This window comes from Cimex lectularius, unplaced genomic scaffold (assembly GCF_000648675.2).
Source record: "Cimex lectularius strain Harlan isolate CLEC.00 unplaced genomic scaffold, Clec_2.1 scaffold167, whole genome shotgun sequence".
Classification (NCBI taxonomy): Eukaryota; Metazoa; Arthropoda; class Insecta; order Hemiptera; family Cimicidae; genus Cimex; species Cimex lectularius.
In genome coordinates this window covers 656,424-669,339 of record NW_019392811.1, presented here as the reverse complement: position 1 = coordinate 669,339, position 12,916 = coordinate 656,424, and the positions used below count along the sequence as shown (strand labels likewise).

At 33.4% G+C, this 12,916-nt stretch overlaps 1 protein-coding gene across 5 annotated transcripts in view; it reads right to left on the bottom strand.

Moving 5' to 3' along the window:
• LOC106672446 (excitatory amino acid transporter 2) overlaps nucleotides 1-12,916 on the bottom strand; it is an 82,094-nt gene that overhangs the window by 8,343 nt on the left and 60,835 nt on the right. For all 5 annotated transcript variants that reach the window (XM_024228247.1, XM_014403885.2, XM_014403888.2 and 2 more), the window contains exons 3-8: nucleotides 4,150-4,275; nucleotides 3,869-4,079; nucleotides 3,288-3,330; nucleotides 2,867-2,958; nucleotides 1,102-1,248; nucleotides 626-859 (exon numbers count right to left, since the gene is read on the bottom strand). In XM_024228247.1, the coding sequence (XP_024084015.1) occupies nucleotides 626-859; nucleotides 1,102-1,248; nucleotides 2,867-2,958; nucleotides 3,288-3,330; nucleotides 3,869-4,079; nucleotides 4,150-4,275 (853 nt within the window). The remainder of the gene's footprint in view (nucleotides 1-625; nucleotides 860-1,101; nucleotides 1,249-2,866; nucleotides 2,959-3,287; nucleotides 3,331-3,868; nucleotides 4,080-4,149; nucleotides 4,276-12,916) is intronic.

Sequence of the window (12,916 nt, the reverse complement as noted above, 5' to 3'; positions counted from 1 at the left end):
GACAGCTAAGCAGTACTGAAAAATCAACTCTGAAGTGAGTGCCAGGACAGAAGGGGATTGAAGGCAATGCACATGCTGATAAAATAGAAAAAGCAGCTCTCACAACCTTTGGACAAAAAATTAGCAAGCCCCAAAGCATTCTACAAGTTGAACTGAACAAATTGATGGAGAAATGAATGACTAAACACTGGTTATTCACCAGGTACAAAACAGCCAAAGAAGTTTTTCAACTTCTCAACAAGAAATCAAAAATCTACCTCCCTCAGCAAGCAAGACAAATTGGAAAAAGTAGAACACATTGCCCACTAATTTCCATGTTAAAAAATGAAAAGAGTTAAGACCGAAACATTCTTATGTGACTGCAAAGGGTTAGCCTGGAAAAAATGCAGCCATTTTGGAAAGGCGGTATTAACATCTAGGAAAAAATGGCAATCGGGAAGTGCTTCTTTACTTTCTGAAGTATGGATATAAAAAGGGTCAATTCTGCAATGTATTTTTTAAGTCACAGAAAGAAGAAAGGGAGACTAAAGACACCAGTGACAAGGAAAACTTTTATAATGGTTCTCTATATTCTTTGACGTCTAATATATACTTTTACAATAAAATAAATTAATCTAAATCTTACTTTGAAGCGGTAGCAAATGAAGTCACAATACTCGGGCCAAAAGCTATGTAGTACTTGAAAGGATTCTTTCGAACAATTATTAAGTATATTAGCTGCAATAGTATCCACTGGTATATAAAAACACCTGCAGCCATCGTCAAGACGAACCAGCCTAATTGTTCCATGGTTGAAGTCAACTGGCCCAGTGATATTATTTTTCCACAAATAATACTTCCAACACCAAAAGGTGTCAACCTGAAACAAGCAGCTCCGTTAATATTTAAAAAAACATTAACAAAAACTAGGTTTAAGTACTGAAAGACTTCGAACATCAAACATAGAAGGGTTTTAAAAGTTAATTAATCTATATTTGTGATACCTTTTGTACTGTGAAATGCTAAAGAGAATAATCTGAAAGATAACACCTTTTTTCTTAAAGATTAGTGGGGTGAAATTAGAAAAATTATACCTAAGTAAAAAATTAAATCAGCCCTTACCAAATTGCTCCCATCATCATTTTTAATAGCACTTCATAAATAACATTGAAAAAACTTATCAACATAGACTTATGAGGGCCAAGAGTGCCAAGGACAGAGCCAAAGATCAAGCAGAAAAAAATGATTCCGAGTGTATTTGTACCACTCCTGTAACAAACAAAAAACAATAATTAAAGTATAAAAGAACCAATTTAATGATTGATAATATATAATTTTAATTCATTAAATATCTGTTTGAAAACAACTCATTTTATCAATCAATTTTTATTCAATTATGCCAATAAAATATATCTACTTATTAAAATTAATTAATATTAATTATTCAGATATCGTGAGATGCGTTCGGGTGTGATGTAGGTTTCAGAAAAACATTTTCTTTATCGTGCCAACGTTTCGTTCTTTTATTGAGATCATCTTCAGGGCTCAAAGTGTTTGTCACTCAAACACGACACGCAAGGATGGCACAATTACACAGAAGACAAACACTTTGAGACCTGAAGATGATCTCAATAAAAGATCGAAACGTTGGCACGATAAAGAAAATGTTTTTCTGAAACCTACATCACACCCAACCGCATCTCACGATTTCTGAATAATTATCGATTAACGGTCACTAATCTCTACACATTAATATTAATGATTTATTAAAATAAATAAATATATTAAAAAGTAGGCCTATTCTTAGTCAGGTGTGTATGATCCATCCTATACATTTCAGACCTTCAGGCCAGGTATGGACCAAAATCTTGATAAATGAGAGCTTCTCTGACAATCCAGCCCTCTAATGCTTCTAATTCCATTTTAATCGCTTCTTTAGCGACAGGGCTGGGCTGTAGTGATTAGGTCTGGGACTTAGGCCATCCTAGCTTTAGCCACCTCATCCATCTTTCTGTTGTAAAGAAGACTTATGTGCCGAGGACAAGAAAATAACCATCGTTTTACCGAGATGCTCCTGGTCTGAGTATCTCTCCATCAATGGCATGAGAAGGTACACAGACAACAATAACAGTGTTCAAGGAGACGATGCTGACAATATGTGCTATTTGTTAATATACACTAAATGTTTCACTGCATTATTACATATTAAAATGTGTACATATTCTTATAAACTTTAGGATATTTTTAGTGTTCAAGAAGAGATTTAACATTGGTAAAAAAAAACTGCACTCTTAGCTTACCTTCACGCTTCCTCGGTTCCTGTATAAATAAATATACATGTGCAAAATATAAATTATGAAATTAAAATGAAAATTTGAACAGAATGGTTGTTATTTTACCTTAAAACTAATCAAAATTAATTCGAATTTATTATTTATTAATATCAGTCCCAAACAGATTTTAGTGAATATATTATGTTTTATACAATAATATATACCAAACAGTAGAAATAGTATTCCTTTTCTGAATGTATAAGCATTAATAACAAATAATTAAGGTTTTTAGCTGAGATAAAAAAAGTCAATGGCACGAGCGGGATTCGAACCCACGATCTTCGGCTAGATACGCCGCTGCTCTACCACTTGAGCTATCGTGACCTCGATCCACTCGGACACTAACTTCCCATCTTAACCCCACCTTTTGAATTTTCCCTCCTTTTTGCCATTTTTCAATTAATTGTAATACATTAATTGGTCAAGCGGACCACGAAATTAGTGAATTTAATAACAAACATACAAATGTACATTTTTGAATTGCATTTAAGGAAAACTAATTTACTGATGTGTATTAGTTATATTTTACAAATTTCAAAATTAGAAATTGTTACCTGTATTTCAAATCTCTCACGATGGTTGACGAATTTGTAGAGCTATTTCCTTGCTGTGGTTTTGCAGTCCCAGGATTATATACTGTGAATGTCTGTAACATAATGCAACAGCCTATGTAATGTTTTGAAAAATCAGTTCAAATAGTTATTTCAATTTTAAAGGTTGAGAAAAAAAATGTCTATTGGAATTTATATTCAGGGGTTGTTAATTTTCTCACTAATCAGAGAGTGAGTTAAAATATGATTAACAAACCTGAAAAATTGTTCTATGAGACATATTAATGAACCTTTTGATATGTTTTTTTCCAGTTAGTGAAACTTTGAAAAGTTTGAGGAATTTTTTCAGTAGTTTTCCTTACTTTATATTTTTCTTTTAGTCAATTTGAACAATCATTTGGCCATAAATACTACTTTTACTCACCTGTTCAAATGCAGCTTGGAACAAATTGTCAGGCACAAGATTTCTGTAACAAAAATGGCCTCACCCAGTCTATTTGGAAGGGAACGCCTTCCATAAATTTTCACTTAATGACTTATAATCTAATCTACACACTTAGTTTCCATATTGAAAAAAAAAGAAAGAAACATGGAATATGATTTTTTTTTAATTTGATAAGGCATCAACTTTTGGAATAGAAATAATTTAACACCTGAAGGTACTAAAAATGATTTGTCATAAGGAAGCAATTTATATACAGTGGTGGTTTTATGTATAAAAAAATTCAACTTTATTTTGCTGTGTTTTAAAAAATGAATGAATTACAAAAAAAAAGCCATCTATATATGCTCAAAATAAACAAAACATAAAAATTAGTGTGCAAATAAAAAATAAAGTAAATGCCAAATCGAAATATTTAAACAATTTTTGAAAGTATGGCGTTTTTTGTTTGCTTTTGAAAGCTTTGTTGTTTGTATTTTTTATGAATTTGTAAAAATGTTTGTTACATTCATTAGTCAAGCTTATCCTTTGGCCAACGTATCTGCCTTATATCTGCAACTAACCTGCCCATATCGAGAAAACTGTCCAGTGGCTTGATCGCATTTAACTTTGTCTGGTCAATTGTCGAGTTCTGCTTTAAATGTGGATCCCCAGGATGTATTAACGTTGTCAGCATCACGGCTAGCAAAACATTTAACAACGACGTCAAAATAAAGTACAACAACGTTCTCACAGCAATTTTCCCATTTTTCTTTATGTTTAGTGTTGCAGTTCCTGAAAAAAGTTCACGCATTTTAATAAAGCATCTGCTCTCAAGATATAAATATAAACATGATTGACTTACCCATTATGAGACAAGAAATCACAAATGGTAAAATCATAAGTTTAAGAATCCTCATAAATAATTCGCCTGGATATGATATTAGCATGATCATCTCATCACTTGGGTTTAATGTTCTCAGAGTGAATCCTGAAACACAATAAAAGAAACAATTAATATTTAAGTATTATGTAAATAATGAAAATAAAATGAATTTAAAAAATCGTATGATGTAGTGAGAAATCAATTCAAAAATTTAAAAGTAAGGTTCTACTCATAAATGTGAATAGAGCCTTCCTTTTTAAGATAGAAATAAGCAATAAACAAGAAGAATTGCTCTTTTTGAATGTATGCGTTTCTTATTGTGCAAAAGAGAATTTATCTTTATTATTATAATCCATAGTATTGTGGAATTTTTTGCACCCCTCTGACACCAAGGCAGTTCCATTTTGCAACGTCTCCTTTGTATTTTTTATTTTGCATGTATCCCATTTATCAACAGAAGAGAAAGGGAGGCCCTCTTCGACTTGGCCACAAATTGGTTAAAGAGATTTAGACATGGTCAATTATTCGTGACATCCGACTGCTGAGTGGAATATTCTCAAACAAGGAGCCCATTACGATTAATATTTGAACAATCATTCCTTTAAACCTGCTTGAGAAAACCTTCAATATGAGCGGAAGAAAGATCCTTGATTCAGTTTATTGGCCATATCCTAAGGTTAGGACATTTACTACCCTACACAATATAACAGAGGAATAAATCATCGATTTTGAGTCTTTTTAAACACTTTAATATGCTCAAGATATCTTTTCATTTTTAATAATTCCATAACAATGATCATTTAACTTTGAAATAAAACTGAGGCAAACTTTTTTTTTTTTTATTCAGAAGATTTTTAGCTGTAAAGAATATCCCATGTCAACATATTCATTTGCCAGTGTAGTACAATAACTGTTAAAACTTTTTATTAATAATTGACGTCAGTTAGGAAACTTTTCCCACAATGTAAAAGTATACCAACGCTGTAACAAAACTTGAACAATACCAGAAACTTTGTGCCCTATTCACCATTTCCAAGAGTCTTTAGGTGGCACACATTTTTACTTCTTTGGTTTTGATATTCTCTACCGAGCCACAGACTGAAATAAGTGGTAGTCTAAAAAAGCAATGTCGGGAATGCATGCTGGTTGGGGAAAAGTCATAATTTCAGTAATTAACTTTGACATGGTCTCCTGTAAAATGTATGAAAGGAGAAAAATTTTATAATTTATCAAAGAGGGATAGTTTTCAGCTAGTACATCTTGAATCCATCCAAGACAAATAATTCTTTACTTACTTCCTCAAATGTTATAATGGGCAATCAATAAACACTAACTTCAATTTAATTTAAACTGCACATAATCGAGGAGAATTAAATATAAAACCAAAACTGGCCAAACTGTTACACAGTCTTGCAATTTTCCATTTTCTGACCTTTTTTGGCATTGAAAAATGGTGTATATATATAGACTCATCCTACCACAAATGCAAAAGAAAGTGGTAGTGTCAGTGGGCCGAATCGGCACAAGAGCACTGGTGATAGCCAGCCCAAACGTCAAGATATCCACTTTGTCTACTTCTTCTTTAATCCAAGTCATGCGTTCATTGTTTTATGTTGCTCTGTTAATTTTATATAAATGCCTGAGCCTGTAGCAAGTTTAAAATTCATTTTGTATTATTTGGTGTTTTTTAAGTTTGGCAGGTATATATGACTTCAAGAAAGGGTTTGATGATCACATTATAAAGCAGGATGTTGTCTCGATTGTTCATACCAGATTTTTTTTAATCAATGGGAACAGGACGCTGATTGCAGCTTTTACCACCCACAAGACGTTTTGTATGATCGCTGAAATTCAATTTGGAGACAATTTTATTCCCATGCAAGTTATTGTTGACCTGGACCATTAGAAATCAATTCCCTTGAATACCAATATTTTGTGTGAGATCAAGGGCCTTGCACTTTGTGTAGAGGATGCAACTAATTTTGATGTTTATTTTTTTTAAGTTCTATCATAAACATAAGTGTTTTATTTGCATGAGTTTCTCATTTATTTATTTTGTCAAAGTATTTACAAAAATGGAGAACAGTGTGGGTCCCAGTATTGAGCCTCGTGGAACACCAATAGCTATATAAAAAAAGAGATGAGAGAGAATGGTGTGCAACATGAAAGGAGAGACCTATTTTAGAGTACTCAGGTTTTGTTATATATATATATATATCATATATCAAAATATATATTGATATATATATATATCAAAAAATTCTCATTCAACTGGAAAACCATTTCAACAGTTACTTATCATTTCTTAGCAAATCAAAGTAAAATGTGACTTAAACGTAAATTTTTTAAATACTAGATGCTTTTTTCATAATCTAAAAATAAATACCATTTTATTTAAATAATTACCTTTTAAATTAAACATCTGAAAATAAATCAAAGCAAGTACGATAATATGCAATGCAATGAAAGTTATAATAACCATTTTAAATTCAGTTAATTAAAATTTCCCGTTACAAGTGATCTGATTTTCAATGATTCTATGCATGTGCACTTAGCTAATTGTTTAAACCATCATCTACAATAACATGACAGTTTCTATAGTACAGTAAAATAGTAAATACATAACTGATATAATGGTTTGTTATATCTAATTAAAAGGTGATTATTACATTAAAGGACCATTTAACAAATTACTATTACATTACTTCCTTTTTATATAGACATTAAACACCATAATCTTTTTTTATCATAAAGTAGAAATGAAGTGTGAATTTTTCATGTACATCAATACTGACAATCTATTTTTTCCATGGTTGTTTGTTTTCTGACGCAAATGCGAAAATTAGTTCCAGCTAGTCAAACAACCAAATATGTATTTATGAATTATCCAACAAAAGTGAGGGTGAGGGCTGAGAGGGGGATGTTTACCAAGAAGGGCATCCTATTTGCACTGGTAGACATTATCACATTGACTACGCATTCAAGACTAAGCAGCATGCAAAAATATAAATTTACTTTTTCTTTCAACCTTTTTTATCTCACCAACGAGATCATTGAATTACTAAGTGAAATTACTTTATTTTGTTAATTATTTATTTCATTTTAAAATTTTGTACCAGAAATTAGCAGAGAATCTTGTTGGTAAGCTTATTCTCACTGCATTTTGGAAAGAAGCATCTTTGCTTCCATTCCTATTAGTTTGGTCTGTCACAGATTCGTTCGCAGCATTCTGCACAGCCATGTGTTGGTTCGGCTGGTTTGTACATTTATTGGTTTTTGTTGGCTGTTTAACTGATATGCAACAATACAAACTATGGGCAACTTGTCTGATATCCCCATTCAAGACACAAAGAAATTCAGGGAAATGAAAAACTAGATAAATTGCCTAGACAATATATTGGCCCAGAACATACAGGATAATAAATTCAAACTCAGATTCCTCTATCTCAGAATGAGTCCACAAAAAAAGAGAAGTCGACGACTTCTAGAGGTGCCAGACACAGTAAACTGATTTCTAACCTTACCTAATCTAGCTATCCCTAACCTACATAACATGTCCCTAAACCTAACCCTTGTCCTACCTAACCAGTCCTTAAAACCTAATCCTACTTAAGTTAAATCCAACATAATTTATCCATATTCCTTCCTACTTAACCTACACATCCCTAACTTCTTAACAGTAAACTTTTGATTAAAGACCTATCACCAAAAGTAGAAAACACATTGCTATCGTTAGGCAAGGTAAACCTCAGAGAAGTGATAGGAACTACTGGCATCCTACAAAACATCTACTTAGCATGGGTACATTCAATGATGAACCATTTTAGGCTGTGCAATGAAGGGAACCACTGCTCAATGGAGATATAACCTAAGACATTAAGAAAAAACTCAAAAAATAATTGCAGCAATAGCAGTCAATGATCTAATATTTTTAAGACGGTCGATTCGATTGAACTAAAGGAACTGGAAGAGCACAGTACGTCAAAAGGCAGCAAAAGAGAAGAATACACAACGTCTGATTTTTTTCTTTTTTAATTTTATTGGACAGTTTGCTTCCTACTATCCCATTACCATCATCACCATTGTATACCTTGTTTTAAATAATACGCTAGTTTGGGTTATTCGCGTTTTTAGTCTTTTTCACTGGACTGTGCATTTTCCGGAGTTTGTTTTTGGCAAATTTTGATGTAATTAATTTTTTTAGGTGAGAGTGTGATGGACTTTGTTGAAGTGTCAGCGATTTTGTGTGTGTGTTTGTGTGTGACTTGACTTCACAGAATTGACACCTGATCATCTCTGAAGATGTCGAAATGCCAAACCATGTCTGATAGATCGATAGACCGACCGATAGAAGCGGGAATAGGCAGGCCAAGATGATCTGTAACGACCTAACTAACATTTGATATGTGAAATTATTTTATGTAATATTCTTATTGTCGCTAGTTTATGTTAGTCACGTTTATAACCTTTTCTATAGTGCTTTCTTTTGAATTTGCTTTCTTTTCAAGTCCTGGTGCGTGTAATGTTTCAGTGGATAGTTTAGCATGCATTATCTATGCATTTGTACAGGGTGCTTCAGTTTGTGCCTGTTTATTCTGCACAGTCACTGCATTTAACTGTATTGTTTTAAGGTTTTGCACGTGTAATCGCTACTTAAGAAATGCAATTCGTGTGTTGATGACTGGTCGTTATTCTCGCATTGTTTTTCAGTGACGCATTAAGTCAATAATTTCGAACAGAAGCCAGTTTTGTCGAGTCAGTTATTATTTTGTAACATGCAGTTTTTTTAAGCGGTGTAATCGATGTGTAAATAATGCAATTTATTTGATCATTGGGGTATTGTAATTTGCCCGTGATGAGAAAAATGATATGTGTCAACGTTGGTGGGATTCATTGGAAAATATTTGAAATTTTGAGAAACAAATACTCCTAGCCGGGATGTAGTTTATTTATTTTTCATCAGATAACAGCGAAAGGAAATTAACAGTTGACAATAAACGGAAAACTAAGTGGAATGAATTAAACAAAATAACAAAACAGTTAATAAACTTTATGCTTGAATATCTAAAATTGGTAGGTTCGTGCATCACGCTACAATCCAATACCATATATAATTAAATTTTTCGATTGTAAAAAAATCTCTGTTTTCCCCATTTTCAATATAGATTTTGTTCCTCTTTACGAGATCAATCGAATAAATATTGTCGTCTGTATAAAATCTTTTTAACGATGTGTGAAAGAAAGCTGTAATAAATCCTTTCAAACTTTTTCAGAATAAAAATATTCAGTAATTTGGGAAGTCCAACTTTTCTAAGCGGTTTGGCCCAAACAATGGTTTCTTCGGTGAGTTTGATTGGAGTACTACTTTGAAGTACTTAAAGGGAACTAAACGACAAATTACTTCAAATGCCGCATCCCTAGTAAAAAGAAAATAATGTGTGGTGATTAGTGACCTTTAGTCGATGATTATTCGGAAATCGTGAGATGCGGTCTGGTGTGATGTAGGTTTCAGAAAAGCATTTTCTTTATCGGGCCAATGTTTCGATCTTTATTGAGATCATCTTCAGGGCCTGGGATTTACAAACATTGTTTACATTTAACAAATACATGTAGGATGTGGAAAAAAAAGTGAATTTATACAATACAAAAAATGCGTTTACGCAGAAAACAAACACTTTGAGTGAGTAGAATACTTTGATTGAATATAAAAATTATTTTTGGCAATCAAAGAAAATAATATTCACATTCAGGACACTTAAACTATACTGAATCTTCAGGAAGAAAGGGTAAATATTTGATCAAAAGTGAAAATTTTCAAAGAAGCATGTTCATCCGTAAGCCAATTCTCGCATAAATTCAGTCAGAAGCGTGTCGTCTGCTATTTTTTTGGTTTTGGTCAAGTTATACCTGTGCATTTTCCCCTGAATTGTCCTCTTCACAGGTTATCGTGAAAGTTGATTTTCAACTTTTACCGTAGTTGAAGCGGTTTGTTTGTAAGTCTTCTAAATGTACACGTCTTAATATATCGCTGATCCTCCAAGAGGAACAGTAGAGGTCAATGTCATCAGTACTATTGACACATCCTTGGTTTTAAGAGTTTAAAAAAATGGAGAACAGCGTGGTCCCGGTGAGCTTTGTGAAACACTTGTTGCTATATTGAAGAAGGGATGAAAGAGAACTGCGGTGTGCAACACGAAAGAAGACTTTTGAGATAGGAATGCAAAATTTTTGTAAGCTGTACTCAACCATCCGGTAGGCCGTGTTCAACGGTTACATAATTGTCATCTCTTAACAAGTCTCGAGGCATTTCATAAAAGAGAGATGTGTAAAGTTTTGACTTTGTTTCTCCGTGTGGTCTGTGGAGATTGTAATTTGATCCTTTCAAAAAGATAGTTCCTCTGACAGTAAGTTGTTTACAATGATCCGTATTTCGAGCTCATAGCTCATCTTTAGGTTGAAGGAGTTCTACAACCTGATGATTTCAGTTATAAGCTCGAAATCCGGATCATTGTAAACAACGTACTGTGAGTAGGAACTATCTTTTTGAAATGATTGAACACACTCACTCCACCACTTATCATTTCTGTAATTTGATCGTTACCGATAATTTTGGTCTTCCTTTTCTCGTTGGGTTGGCCTGTCTGAGGCGTTTCGGCATTTCACCATCTTCAGTGCGCTCATTCATCAAATTAGACCCTGAAGATGGCGAAAAGCCGAAACGAGTCTGACTGACCAACCCAGCGAGGAAGGCTGACAAAAATGATCAGTAACGACCCAATTATAGTTTTGATTTCATTTGTGTGTGTTGTCTATAGAAAGGCAAAGGATTTTTGAGAAATCGATGTTGTTAGCCGATCTGAAAATCGGACTTTCCACTTTTACTCGATACTGTTTAGGTCAGAGACGTTTCATTACAATTTTCTGGCATGGTCATAGTTAGTCCAGTGGGTTTTGTCTTGAGTTCGTCCGCTTTACAAGTTATCGAGGAAATTATATAGATCTAGTGGGTAGAAATGTTGTTTATAGTAGTTTATGTGTGAGGTCATCACAATTATCGTTTTTCTTTTGAATTTCCGCAGTATATTTGGAAGCATCAAAATTGTGTGAGTGATTTATTATGTATAAATTCGACCTTTCCATCGCCAAAGAGACCCTTAACCAATTCTATCATATGTGCTGATCAGGGACACGACAAAGATTAGCCTGGTCCACCTGTCCTCGCTTTCCTCCGCTCAAAAGCGTTTCGTCTGCACAGTCATAGTTAGTTATGGGCGTTTTCTTTTTAATTCATCGTTTTTACAACTATCCTGGGATTATATACAGAGGAGGAGTGATGGTGTTATTCATAGAAGTATGTCCGTTACGAGTGTGTTTTAGATCCGGTGGCCAGTCCGTTTTTCTTTAGATTTACAGTTTTGCTTATAGAAATAAATTATTTTTGCGGAATTCAGTGTACTCATTAAGCATTATGACACAAAGGTCATCAACGCTGTGCAATAGGCAGATGCCACTCGGCATATCGTTATTTCCACTTGTACAGACCGTGCGTTTTTTCTTGCCTTCGTCCTCTTTCCCAACTTCTCCCTATTTACAAGTCAAATACCTTGTTCATAGTAGTATTTACATGTGTGTCTGTTTAACAAGAGAACGGAATACATCAGAGGGTGACAGTGCACAGTTCTTGCACAATCTGCTTCCAGATAGTCAGCTTCAGAGAGCTCCGACCACGGGTACAGACTTTTATATTGATGTATTAATTACTTAGGTATTTTAGTTATTACAATGACACAACTACGCAGAAAACAAACACTTTGAGCTCAGAAGATGATCTCAATAAAGATCGAAACGTTGGCACGATAAAGAAAATGTTTTTCTAAAACGTACTTCACACCAGACCGCATCTCAAGATCTCCAAATAGTCTTAAAGTAAGGGTCACTAAACACCACACATTTAGATATTTTAGATTGGTCTATTCTCGCTGTATTTATATATTTGTATAATAAGCTCAGTTTAAACATAAACTAGATATTTCTGATCAACACAGTACTTTACAACATACATGGTAATTTTGTAAAGAACAATTATTAAACGTTGCTAATTAACTGGTTAAATCTATGAACCAGATGAACAAGCAAGGGATATCGTTTTCGGAAAGTCGATTTGCGATAAATTCAACGGAAAGTTTAAATCTTTTTGGGAATGTTTCCTTTTAATTGAAGAAGTCTTTGTCTAAACCTAATTAAGAGGGCTTTAAATACTCTGAAAGCGGTTAACTTAATTGAATATGAACCACCGTGGTTTTGTTCAAACTAACCAAGTCTTGACAATTTGTCTTAACATTGTCAGATGTTGCGATGAGTCCTGCGAGGAGATAAATCAACAGATCATCTATGACTGGACATGATGAACTGCCGAGACCAGCGAGAAAATAACCAAGTTGATTGAAGACCAAATTGTTAAAATAAATAATCTAATTGGTAATAGTATTAAATGAAATTTTCTAACCAGTTTTTAAACAGTAAATTACATCTCCGTTGTATGAGGGAGTGATTTATATAATCAACAAGAACTAACTTACTGATAGTACTAGTTTCAACGATTAAACGTTATCATTTCCTACACATTTAAAAAATATATAAAAACACGAGAAAGATATGGCATATTTACTTTCTAAAATTGTCTCATCGGTTTCGAGAGGTTTCTCAATATTTAAAACCCTCTTTTGACATTTTGACCCATTTGAGG